The sequence below is a fragment of the Pimephales promelas genome, chromosome 1 (assembly GCF_988280905.1).
Source record: "Pimephales promelas chromosome 1, fPimPro1.hap1.1, whole genome shotgun sequence".
Taxonomy (NCBI): Eukaryota; Metazoa; Chordata; class Actinopteri; order Cypriniformes; family Leuciscidae; genus Pimephales; species Pimephales promelas.
The window spans coordinates 30156273-30170446 of NC_142769.1; the positions used below are offsets into that span (position 1 = coordinate 30156273).

Genomic DNA, 14174 nt, shown 5'->3' on the forward strand with positions numbered 1-14174 from the left:
ACTACCCTCAGAGGGTACAGTATTTGGCAGACACATTTATCTGAAAAACTTGCATTCAAGGCATATTTAGTTATCAGTTCTTGCATGTTAATTTTGCTGGGGATTGTATTCGTGATCTCACCATTGCAAGTGCCAGGATCTTTAGGAAGGCAAGGCACACAGAAGTGTTTTTCCAAACAACTTTAATTAGGGCCCGAGCACTAACAGTGCGAGGACCCTATTGAAACTGTTAGGGTTATTTTTTTTTTCTTTTTTTTTATTTTTTCTGCAAAGTAAGCGCCATTTTCGGGGCCGCAACATGCTCAAAAACTCACCAAATTTGGCACGCATGTCAGGACTGGTGAAAAATTTCGTATTTTGTGGGTTTCGCGGATGGGCGTGGCAAAATGGCTCCTTAGCGCCACCTAGAAAATTGCAAAAAATTAGCCCCTCGTCCACGTTCAACCTACATGCACGAAATTTGGTGGGGATGTGTATCATTTCAAGACGCACAAAAAAGCCTCAAGAACTCATACCCTAAACTCGACAGGAAGTCCGCCATTTTGAATTTGGCGACCGATTTGGGACGATTTACACACTCTGTACTTTCACGAACTCCTCCTAGGGATTTACTCGGATCAATTTCAAATTTCTGCTGTACCTTCTAAAGGCATTGACGATGTAAAGTTGTGCTATCTGCGCATTTTCGTCGATGGGAGTGTCCGTGGCGTTGACGATTCGCCATGAAACAGGAAGTTGTAGTAACTTGGCTGTAAATGCCCTGATATGCACGAAATTTTACACATTTAACAAGAGTCCCGCCCTGAACAAATCTACATGCCAACATTCACCCACAGTCATAGCGCCACCTAGTGGCAACAGGAAGTGACCTTTAACGAAGCAGCGTAGCAAATGCACAGCCGCACTGGCTGAGCTGCAGAAAATGCAACGCGGCCGCCTCACACCCCGACGTGCTACAGGTGCGAGGGCCCGCCCATCGCTGCTTGCAGCTTTAATTTTTTTTTTTAAATACCATTTATAATATTGAAAGTTTATGAGTAATGTTCTTTAATGTTATTATTTTTCTCATGTTAAAGTTGACAACTGTTGTTGGTTGGTTGTCATTGGTGTGATTTTTGAGGAATTGTATTGAATACAATTAGGGTCAGTTTGGCTCCCAACATAAAAAAGTACCCAGATGTTTAACAAAATACAAGGGAAGTGTGAGCTTATGAGTAATCAGCGGCAGAAACTAAAGAAGCAGCGTTTATTGAAACAGAAACGCATGCATTCACACTGTACACTTCCTCCCCCCACACAAACACTTATTCACCCTGACTCTGTCGATATGCATGTGCACACACAAATAGAATCTGTTCTGCAGATTTGATGAACCACGACGCAGACGTCTGCCTCCGCCATTTATGGTAACGGTGCTGCTCAGAGTACTTGGGGCTGCTAATGCTACACTCAACAGACATGAATTAGACACAGTGGTTTGATAGTCTTGATAGTTCAAGAAAGAGGGGTTTCACATTAGCATTTCATAAACCAGACAAGGGGATTATATTTAGAACTCCATCTCTGAGTGCAGGAGTGGGAGGAATGAGGAGTGTGAGTCACCATGCAAACAAGGAACAGAAGCAAAGTCTGTCTATTTATTTGGTCATGCGTGAATGTGAACTGAACGTGCCATCTCAGACTTCGCTTAACCGTCTCCTACGGCAACTGTTGCTGCTTCTGTCTGGGTGTCACAGCACATCATTACCTGATAAACATCTGAGCAACCACCTAAGACCAGCTGTCAGTCATATTTCCGTTGACAGCGCAATCTTTATGCCATCTAATCAGCACTTCTCATCCGCCACACAAACACGTTTGAGCATATTGAGAAAGGGAGGCATCTGCTGGTCAGAAGCTGGCATTACAGGCAAAATGGTGTGTGATTAACTGCCTGTCAGTCTTTAAGGTTTGATTTTATGCGCATCACTCTGTTCCTGTGCACTCAAATATCAAACTCCTCTCCAAAAAAAAAAAAAAAAAAAAAAAAATCTTACAGACTCCTAACTTATTGAACAGTAAAATCTTCCATTTTGCCAGCATGTATCCTCCAGTAGATGGCAGCAAACCACAACATAATTGAATATGTAGTGCAACAGGACAATGCCCTGAAAATAAGCATCATATTGAACTGAACTGACAGTTCGAGAATTTGAATCAAATCTGGAAATATGTAATGATACCCAGCCCTATTCAGCATTTTTTTTTTTTTACCTATTTATCCAAATGTGAACATTTATTTATTTTTTTTTTTTTTGATTGACTGAATTGAAACATACCATAGACCAGGGATGGACCACTGTTGCTGGTGGATTGCAAAATCTACCAGCCACTTTCTTATTTTTTACCGACAATGTGTAACTGCATGTAAAAATGAATACTACAAGATCTACAATACTTAAGCCGGTTATTCCATAGGGTAAAGTCTCAAGGTGTGCCTCCTCTAAAAGTGTCTGGGTGAAACAGCATGCTACTTTTATTTACCCGTCACGGTGGCTGCTAGCCAGGTGAAGTGAGTTTACCAGCCACAACACAAAATCACCAGCATTTGGGAGGTGGCTCTGGTGCCAATTTCCATCCCTGCCACAGACCTCTATTGTTTCTAAATCCTTTTTTTTTATCAGAAAATAATGATTTGTTCTGTTTTTTTGTTTTTTTTTTCTGATTTACCAATCTTCGAATTTCTGGTCTTTGGGAAAGAACATTACTCTTAACAGCATTTCCTTTTCGTTTGCTGCTTCAACATGGCATAAATAAGCAAACACACAAACACCCTCTGGAGCAGCATAGTGCTTCTTGCAACAACTTTAGGAGAGAATGCTAAAGTAGCAAACAAACAAACAAAAAACAGCCAGCTTTCTGCAAACAGACCTCTTATTTAGTCACATTAGTGTGATGTGAAGGAGAGACAGAACCACACCTACAGAGACTACAGAGTCTTCATGGCATGGAAGCTAACGTGGTGTTAAAAAGCAACACTTTTCATGACTGTTGTTAGATAAGCAATCACAACAGCTCAGCATATTATAACTGTGACAATTGTCATCAGTGCTTCTAGCAAACGTGCAGTTTAAATTCATCCTCTTCTGATTATGAGAAAGATCCCTCGCTGTTGAGGACGTGGTAGATATTGATCACCCTGATTCTGTCAGGTTACATCACTAGACAATATCCATCTAACAAATAACACTTAATAGGCCATAGCCATCATCCCTGCTTCATCTTTGAGATAGTAATGAGATTTTAAACATTGCCAATAGATACAGTATTAAAACAAAATCTACCCTTTTATATCCATCTCCTTTTTCCAACAGATCTTGGACTATTATTCACTTCATAATCATTGTACACCCATGCAGCTCCAGTCCACCTCTCAAGAGCAGCAAAAAAAGTCACAGTATCATGGTTTCAACAGAGGTACCAAAAAACACATACAACAAATTTGAAAAATAATGAGGTATGTAAAAAGGGACACTCACACACAAAAAGACAAACTCAAACACAAAATAACACAACTTTCAATTACTTCAGGAGGCTAAGCCCCGGAAAAGCTGATTATTTTTGGTGTTTTTTTTTGTTTTGTTTTTTTTTTTGTTATTTTTGTCCAGTTATCCCTGAATAAGACAGGGATGGATAGACATAGAGACGGAAAAATTGTGGCAGGTGAATATAGTGGCTGGTGACCTTATTGTGAGTGTCAGTGTGTGTGTGTGTGTGTGTGTGTGTGTGTGTGTGTGTGTGTGTGTGTGTGTGTGTGTGTGTGTGTGTGTGTGTGTGTGTGTGTGTGTGTGTGTGTGTGTGTGTGTGTGTGTGTGTGAATGGGGAACAAGATCAGAGGCTGTTGCAGTGACAGATGGCTGCATATTCCCAGTGGAAAAGCAATGATCTCAAAAACACCAGCAGTTTGGTACCAAGCCGATATGCTTCCATGTGTACGTGGAAAGCACTCACACTTCACTGATGTATCCAGGGCCTAAGACTTTTTGCCACAACTGCCAATGGCATAATAAATGTATATAACAGTATAATGTACAAATGGTATAATAGTGTGGAGAATTGTGAAATTTCACTGCTTGAAATTTTGATATTGTGAAACCTGTGCTAGGGTGAAAAAGTGGAATTCATATAAATGAGAACAAGCACTTTACTCCTTACGCAAATACACACACAAAAATAGTTTTTGCTTGTATGAGATACACAGTTTTCATGTAATATGCACCCTCCACATCCTAATCCTACCCAAGAGATTTACAGTGCGTAGCATATGCATGTAAAAAAAAAAAAAAAAAAAAACAGATAAAATAGCACGAGAAATTAAATTTGTGGTATGTACGCACTTTCACGAGTTCGTGTTAGGATACAAGATCCCTCTTTTACACAGACTGTGTCATCATCAGAACAGATCCTTTTCAAAGAGACATAGATACTTACCTATGACAGATGATTTAGCCATTCAAAGAAGACAAAGAGGGAGGAATATTGATTAGCTTGAAATCAAACTGTCCAAACACTAGTCATTTCTTTTAATGATTAGACCAGCTGAAATTCAAGCATTTCCGAATCCAAACATGAAATTTAAATCCATTACACCAGGGGTTCTCAAACTCGGTCCTGGAGGGCCACTGTCCTGGAGAGTTTAGCTCCAACCCTGATCAAACACACCTACCTAGGAGTTTCTAGTGATCCTGAAGATCTTGATTAGCTTGCTCGGGTGTGTTTGATCAGGGTTGGAGCTAAACTCTCCAGGACGGTGGCCCTCCAGGACTGATATTTATTCTAGACTAGAGTATTCCACATTACTAAGAGGAGGTACTGTATTTATTCTTAGGCACGACAGACAGGCAGAACACAGACACGCCTCTTTTTAACTTCTGCTAAAACCAACACAGGTGTGCTCAAACACACAACACACACAAACATTAGCGCATGACTGCGCATATGGATCTAAACTCATCTACACCCCTTAGATTTGAATAGGATGTATTTCACGGATGTTATATGCATGGGGCAGTCTGCACAGAATAAGAGTAAACTGTCAGTAGCCTACAGCTCAAAAAAGTATATCCTTGCTTCTACTGAAAGGAAACTAATAAAAAAATAAGACATTCTTAAATATATCCAATATAATTTTTATGATGAAAAACAAAAAAAGCATTGATTTAGAAAAGGTAAAATAAAAAGTATTTTCAGATTAAAATTGATGCAAAGGTAAATTTCTTTCAGACAAAGCTATCATGGCTTAGAATAGAATATAGAGTAGTGCATGAGTCATTCTAATATTTTTATAGAGCTTTTGTATCTTTTTGAAGCTTGAGTTTCCTTTAATTCTAATTAAAACTGAAGTTAATGATTCAAATATTTTTACAACAAAAAGGTTGTTCAAAACGAGGTACTTGGCATGATACTGTCGATTAATTTTATGTTAAACAGTTCTGTTAGACTTCTGCTTGAATCATTGTAAATTATGACAAGGAACGTTAACCTCTTTAGTGTAATATATTCAATCAATTCAATCAAATAAACAGGTCGAAAGTGAGCTGTAGTAAGAACATGACATGAAAGGAGTAACAGTGAAAAGACAAACTCAATCTGAGCCCTAACCTCCATCCCTTTCACCTACAGGCATCCACCCACCTTTACACCACCTTTGCATGAAAACACACCGCACTGCTATAAAACAAATGGTGAACAATGATTTACTACCTCAGTCAGCTCATAGATCAGGACTTCCTTTCTGCCTGTCGTGTTTTTTCTTTTGCGTGTTTAGTAGATGCTTTAGTTCTGATTTTTTTTTTTCCACAGTCATAGCCTTGTGGACAGTGCTTTGGTGCAGTAGCGCTTCAGGCGACCGAAATTCGAGCCCTTTCCCGATCCTGTTCACCTCTCCCATTGCTTCCTGACTCCTCTACTGTCTTCTTGTCTCCTCGGGTTCTATCCAACAAAGCTAAAGAAATAAAATGCAACTATCATGAATTTTTCATGAAATGAAAAAGCATCGTTTTTTGGCAAGTACAAAATACTTTTTAAGAACTGCAACACAAGCATTATGTGTAAATCCCATAAATAAATGATAACAAACAATAACTGTTGACTATTGAATAACACTTAGAGCCACTTTGTCTTTGATGGAGATCAGAATTACTGAGTAGGATTTGTGAACAGATCTCCACGTTCCCAGTACAACAAGATCCTGGTAAGCTGTACCGGCAGTTGCCTGCAACATTCTCTGGGACGCCCACACATGCATAAAGTGAGATGCAGACACCTCTTCTCGCACTCCACCCCAGCATTTTCATAGCGTCGCGCCCACTATCTGTTCCACCCCTCTCAGTGTAAATTAATTGTGACCTACAGTATACTAGGCAACTTTTTCAGAGCGGCTCCCAGATCTATGGTTCTACGCCCCCTCTCGCTTCAGCAGCTGTATGGTGCTGTCTGCATCATAGAAAAAGAGAAGCAGCCAGCCTATAAAAAAAGTTTCTTTATCAGCTAAAAAGTACTAAAATTGCTTTGCAAGTTACTTGCTACAGGGATGATGTTAGGAAGTGATATTCAGCTTGCTACATTTTTAATGATTACAGTAGTTAAAATAGCTAAACTTCAACATTTTAGCTGTAAAATGCCACATGCAAAAAATAAGTTGTGCTTTTACTTTAAAAAATGTTGGTAGCGTTACAGTTAATGCAATACAAACTTTGAAGATTTTGAATACAGAATGTTACATTTGTAATGATGTAGCCTATTTTCATTTAGATGTGGTATTATTATTTGTGCAGTATCTAAGATTAATTACTTTAGTCACATGAATATTCGATGCACATGATGCAACGCAGTCAGAGCCGACAGAGTGTGTAATGTCAGTGCCAAAGAGAGGAATAGGCCTGATTTTATGTTGTGATTTTATGTTCTGTTTTTTGTGTTGCCCGTGAGGGGCTGCTGACTTATACTTTCATTTTGTATTTGTTCATTTATTATGAAACTTGTTTAACGTTCGCCGGTCCCTGCCTTATTTTTCCCATAACAACCGAACCCTGTTATAAATGTACAAGCATACCTTATCTAGCATTAGGCCCACATATCGCTAAAATACTTACTTGAATTATATTAAATATGTCACGTTAGTTGCCGTAATATTATCTTACTAGGGGTGGGGGGAAATCGATTCTTAGATGCATCACGATGCGGACCTGCACGATTCTGAATCGATTCACAAATGTCAAAAAACCTATTTTTCAAAAAAAAAAAATATATATTTTTCTTAGATATATATTTATTATAATAACGTAATATTGAGGGAACGCGAAAGACGGAACTCTGAAGCGTGGAAGGGCAGTGGCCGGACTGTCTGTGGCGTGTACATAACAGAAGGCTGAGTGTGAAATCCAAACACCCTCCCCTTGTTAAAAGATGATGTGTGAAAATATTTTGGCTTCTGAAGTTAAAGGGGGAAAGTAGCTGTACAAGAGCCACACTATTTGTAAGCTTTGTAGAATAAAACTAACGACGGAAACACGACAAATATGAGAAGCCATATGACACGTTTCCAGCCAGAGGAAAAACACTGGTCTGTACTGGTCGTTATATTATTAATTTACTACATGTATGCTCCTAGTTCAGGCACACATTTATTTTCCTGTTGGTTCTTTGCAATGTTAATTAAATATATTGTACGTTAATTCTTTATGGGTCTTTTAACGCAAAGTATTTATAGTCACACACACACACACACACACACACACACACACACACACACACACACACACACACACACACAAAAGATTCAGATAATTGATAATCACTTTAGCATCAAATCACAGCCTTCTGAATCGAATCGAATCGTGAGGTGCCTACAGATTCCCACCCAATATCTTACTAGCTATTTATAACTTACAGAACGGTTGCAACGTTATAAAGTTACATGTATTGCAAAATACGTAATGATTTGAGGATCAAGTTTGTAGTCTAAGTATGGGCAGACCTCAATATAATATGTAATATGTAGTCAATGCAATGTGCCATAACTGGTTATCCGCCATCATTGGTGTCCCTGCAAGTTGTGCTTGTTCAAATTTTCAGGCTAAGTCAACGTTTTCTCAAAAGTTACCAACTGCAGCTTTAACTAAACAAGTTTTGATAAATTCCTTGAGTCATTCCAAAAACCATATTTGGTCGAAACTAAATCGTTGTTTCAATTTTCACCAGAATGGTCTCAGATCATTTTCATACCATGCTGGCAAAAAAACTCTGTTAATATGCAATGCTTTGGCATATATTGTATGTTTCTTTGTCACCTCACACTGTCCACAGAACATACATTTTGTAACAAATCCACCTAATAGTCAAAAGTGATAAGCAAATAAATCATATTACTAGTGATTGTTTTAATAATTTTTCAGTCGTCAAAATAATCAAAAAATATATTTCATTACTTAGTGTTGGTCAGATGATCCCAGCCTCGAGCCTTTTTTGTGCTTGGCCCCGTTAAATACAATATAAGGCATTCGGATTTATTTAGGTTTTTATGGCCTTGTTCTTGTTTGCTGTTTTTTTTTCTAGCAAGATCTGGCAACACAAATGAGTCAAGGCTTTTTCTTGTGCATACAGTACAAAAACCATCTCTAATGCGCCTTTATATACATTATAAACAACTTGTTGTTCAGTTTGGTTTTGTACAGACTGCATAGAGTTTTCTTTTCTTTTTTTTTTGTTAATTCAGTTGTAGAATGCAGTTGCCAGTCCCAAAAATTACTGAACTCTGTGTGTACAGAACAGGATTAAGCAGAAAAAGGTTCATTGAAAACAAAATTTAACTACAGTGTGAGCGTGGCTATTTTCACAAGTGTTCTGTTGAAATAAATTCTATAATAATAATACACTGTAATGAGAAATGGAATTCAGGTTTTCGTTAATTATATACAGTAGCTAGATAGGCCCGGATTTGAACAGCAAGCTAATTTTAAGTGAATTGCCACTTAGAAAAATTCACACACACTTATAAAAGTATGATCAGACTCAGAGGACATCAGACATTGACACATACAGTACATGAGTCAGTATTGTCAAACATTCCCATGGCTTATTTGTCACAGAGAGTTATATGTGGATATGACCCAGATATCTTGAGTCTCACATGATGAATGCATCTCCGCTGAGTTCTTCCAGGCCGACATAGGGTTGCCATGGTAACACAGAGAGTTCCAGGACATGATCAGAAATATCCCATCATGCCCTGAAGTACACTAAGGTTAATGTATTTAAGCAATTGCTCTCATTGTGCTTAATGTCGTCTCTAATGTCACAGAGACTATCATTGTAAGCTTGATTGAGTATTCAACAAAAAAGTAAACAAAAACAGACAAACAGTGGGAGGAGTTTCATAACTAGCTCCATCTGAGATTGCTTACAAAGGCTTGGAAATGTAAACATCCAAAATGACAGAGTAAACAAATACAGAGAGAGAGAGAGAGAGAGAGAGAGAGAGAGAGAGAGAGAGAGAGAGAGAGTAGAGGAAGTAAAAATAGACAACATAAATTATGACTATTCTTTAAAGCTGATTTTAAATTTCTTCAGTGTAAATCTCTTTCACGACACACTTATTTCAACCACACACAACGTCGCTACTCACTCTGGTCATTATTATTGCTGTGATCTGTCTGAGAATAAAGTGATCCCAGAGAAATCGAGCTCTACCAGTGAAAGTTAATAATTCAGTCTGATTGACATCCTCTTCTCACATCTCTGATCATCTTCATGCATCAATTAATAAGCTCAACACACTAACGCACACAGCAGGAGCTGTCTCATCAGTGGGAACACATGCAGAGCTGAGAAGACAAGAGGTAATAGAGGTGATAAAAATGTTGTCATTCCGAAAAGACTTCAGTCAAACCTTATAGAGATGACATTAACGTGCACCATTTTAGCAGAGCAAATCCTCCCATTCTGCCACACTCGATGACATAACTAATCACTCTGAGATCTCTTTATGTTCTACATCATTGTACATGTCATGGTTACGAGGATGGGATGAGTTTGCATATCCTGTCATCCACCTCTCCCTCTCTTTCTCATTCAGTATTCAGTCCATGTTCTGTTTGCTCTTTGAAACCATCTATCTATCTATCTAACCAGATAAAAAAATTGAAGATGACTAACCCAAGGTTGACAACTCAAGACAAACCCAAACCCATTCATCCATCTTTAAAGCTATTCTCAGAACCGCTTTTCCTGTGTAGGGTCACAGGGCAGGGTGCTGAAGGCCAGCGTTTTGGGCTAAAGACAGGGAAACACCGGCCAGCCTAATGCAGTGAGACACAATGTAATACGTCTGTCCACACCATACATGACAAACTCAAATCACAGGCAAGTAAAAGAGTGAGGGGGGGCAGACTCAAGATTTTCAACATCTGAGGTAAATTTTCCATTGTTGCTTGCATATAAAATAATGCACAATGATATATAGCTGAAATTAAAATATTTGAGTATTATACAAAACATAAAATCAATATCTGAGCTGTAAACTGCAATGCCGTAGAAATAGAAAATGAAAACAAATATGGTAAATGTATCCCTAAAAGCTTTGTGCAAATAAAATGTCAAACTGATTGCTTACCATCTGGCAGTAGAAGTTAAACTTACTAAATTATAAATGACAGTTCAGAAAAATAAAAGCACATACAAAATGGTAACTGGTACATGGGAAGAACACAAATTTTGTTTTGGGTTTGTGATATGATTATGATAATATATGATGATATCTCGTGTTTGGAACAACTTGGGTTGTGCACTTTTTCAACAGTAGCTTACTCGGTGTCATCCACTCCTTTCCAGATAAGTTTTGTTCATAGAACAGCGTTATTCATTACTGAAAAATGACGTGACTGACGGATGTTTTTCATGAACAATGCCCTGATGTGGTTTATTGATAATCAAATACATTGCTGATTGATTATTTGTTTTATTTCAAAGACTAGCTGTTGCAACCAAAACAACAGAAATAAGCCCAACCTGAATACAACACAAACAGAGAGCAAACACACAGCCACAGTCTGGTTAGGTAACATGCACTGCGTTACAAACACATTGTTACAGCAAATACACATTACAGGGCTCAGGTTTGAGATGGAAACATTGAATGGAAACTTGAGCACCCGCACACACACACACACACACACACACACACACACACTCTGCAAGTTCTCATAAATACACAATCTTTCTTTACATCTACATATAGACATACTCAAGTGCACAGTGAGCTTAGATTGCACTCATCTAGTTCGACTCACCTCCTTCCAAACAGCCGTAACCCTGAAAAAGTCCTGCTGCTATGCCGGCAACCCACCGTGACTCTTTCACCCTCAGGCAAGGGGTTGGACAGGAGATCAGAGTTGGATGAAGAAGCGGACGTGGAGGCCACAGAGGTTGTGACCTCTTCCCTGTCCTGCAAACCTGCTCCAAGCTCCTGCTCCATCAGGAGCCTTGTCCGTCAATCAAACAATTGTAACCAATCCCAAAGTCATGCATTTAGAGAGTCCTCATGGCGAGAAAAACTAGAAGAGAAGGGTCACACCATCCTGCTCTCTGCCTCTCAGAAAGAGAGGGAGGACAACACAAACAGCGCTCAGTGCTCCAGATCCTTGCAGACTTCCACGTGTGATCCGCTTCCCATCCGCCTTCAAGACACTTAATCCTATAAGCAAACCCCAACATTCCTCCCCCCTCCTCCTCCTCTCTTTCCTTCCTCCCTCTCTGTCGCTCTCTCTCTCAGGAAGTTCTTACAGTCCCGGTCTAAGCAGAGCCATAAAGCAAAGAGTATTCCTTCAGTCTTCTCTTCATGTCTTTCTCTCCTCCCACAGTGGCTGTCTCTTGCACTCACACACACACACACACGTCTAGGCAGGCGCATACACATACGCTCTAGCTGCCGGTTGCAATCACAAACATTGCACCACACCAGGAAGTGTCAAACTCAGAAGAGATTCATTCATAGGACCCCAAATACAGCTGCCCCTCCAGGTGCCTGATTGTTATCAACCTTACTTTACATCTACTTCACAACCTATGTCTTTCTCTCTCTGGCTTTAGAAGAAAACATGATCTCGGACAATGGAAAAAGCAACTCGCAGTTTGCAGATCAGATCAGTAGTTCATCTAGTTTTATTCACAAATATCACTTCCCGACAAATGGCTGCCTTGAATTTGAGGGGTTATTTGAAAATAATCTCTGGATAGAACTGGCTAATGATAAAAGGTGTAACTGAGATCACAGAAACATACATACACACACACACAGAGAACAATGAGTTTGTGGCTGTGCAAGCACACTTGTAACAGGAGAGCAGCTAGGAAGAGGATCTTATAGTAGTGGATAAATGCAGTTTGACACTGAGAAAAAGAAAGACAGCAAAAGGCATGAGAGGAAAAGTTGGAAAGAAAGATTGCCTCAGGTTTTGGGGTTATTGATTTGTCAAATCCTTGGATGTGTGTGTTAGAAGTATGCCTTTTAACATTGGCTGAAGGGTTTTCTTTTACAGTTACATAAAGATTTACAACCAAAATACAATACAGTACAGTGTCACATTACCTCCACTGTTATATTGTGGACAATGTTTATTATAAATAACTAAAACTAAAATCATAACAACAGGCCTGTAACCACCATTGAGGTCCATTTTTTCCAATAATAAAGGTTGTGAAATAATTGTCTGATATTAACTCATTTGGTGCTCAATGGATATTGCAAAACGCCAAAATAACAGACCTTCTCATCTGAACTGTCATGTCCTTTGGTCAAACAGTGCTCGTCAATGTAAAGATGTCTGACATGGCCAATCAAAGAAAAGTAGGTGGGGCTTTATGTTTACAGAAGCTGCTGAATAGACCAACACTACTTTTGCGTCATCGAAGTGTAACGCCCCTTTTTGGGGGAAACGGATTCCCCAGAGAACAGAACTTGCTCTAGATCTGCAAAGTTTCTTGATGGCAAAAATGGCACAAACTGAAAGAAGCTACTGGATACAGGGTTACAGAGGTGTCTCTTTGAAATGGTCGAAAACTGGATTAATGACCCCACGCAGTGGTCAAATATGGTCAAGTAAGTTAAGTAGACTATTTTTTGTCATTAACACACTCACAGTATGACAAACTAGACAATGAGGCCATGTCACTTTAACTTGATTTAAGCTACTGACATAGTTGTGTTGTTGACTAGCTATACTATGCTGTTGAAATAGTGGCAGGCTAGGACTAAAGTGGACTTGGCTGGTTTCTGCTTGTGTCTAGAAGATGCTAGGACTTGCAGTTTACAGTGTACGGCAAATTATGTGTAGGACCTATGTATGTATGGGGCTGTCAAATTGGATGTTGTGACATTACACTATCCTATCTAGACTAGAAGGCTTGATCTACTGCCGTTTGTGTTGTTACATGTAAGTTAGACCAGAGCAGTGGTCGCTATAACGTTAGGCCCAACCTTTTTACAACTTTCAAAGTCCTAGCACTTTCTAGAGACAAGCAGAAACCAGCCAAGTCCACTTTAGTCCTATCCTGCCACTATTTCAACAGTAAAATCATTTAACAGCCAAGGTAGCGTGCCTAGTGAGAGCTAATCACGTAGCTAGTATAGGTAGTCGACACTCGACAACAAAACTATGTAAAATAAATCAAGTTAAATATGATCCAAGTGACATGGCCTCATCGTCTAATTTGTCATACTGCAAAAAAATAAAAAATAGGCTAACGTTACTTACTTGGTGATTCCACGAGATAGTGGTAGATGTCTGAATAGTCCATATTTGGCCACTACGTGGGGTCATTATTCCAGTTTTCGACCATTTCAAAAGGGACACCTCTGTAACCCTGTATCCAGTAGCTTCTTTATGTTTGTGCCATTTTTGCCATCAAGAAACTTTGCAGATCTAGAGTGAGTTCTGTTCTCAGAGTCAGGGGAATCCCAAAATCTGCTTTCCATAGTCCATAATGTTTGAGCGAAACAACAACCGTGTGAGTGTGCCACAAAGCAGTTGTCCACATCTGTCACCATGGCTACTTTGGCAGTACAAGCAGAAACCTGGGATATTACGTCATTGACAGGCGACAATGACCAGGGATGAGCCATTATTTAAAATTCGAAA

The 14174-nt window shown here is 39.2% G+C and overlaps 1 protein-coding gene across 9 annotated transcripts in view; it reads right to left on the reverse strand.

The window, feature by feature from the left end:
- The window catches only part of dgkza (diacylglycerol kinase, zeta a), a 117889-nt gene that overhangs the window by 82636 nt on the left and 21079 nt on the right, over positions 1-14174 (reverse strand). For 3 of the 9 annotated variants that reach the window (XM_089129456.1, XM_039688193.2, XM_039688108.2), the window contains exon 1: positions 11328-12019. The exons of the other annotated variants lie outside the window; for them this stretch is intronic. In XM_089129456.1, coding sequence (XP_088985582.1) covers positions 11328-11512 — 185 coding nt within the window. In that variant the 5' untranslated portion in view covers positions 11513-12019. Of the gene's footprint in view, positions 1-11327; positions 12020-14174 lie in introns of those variants that run through there. 9 annotated transcript variants of the gene reach the window in all.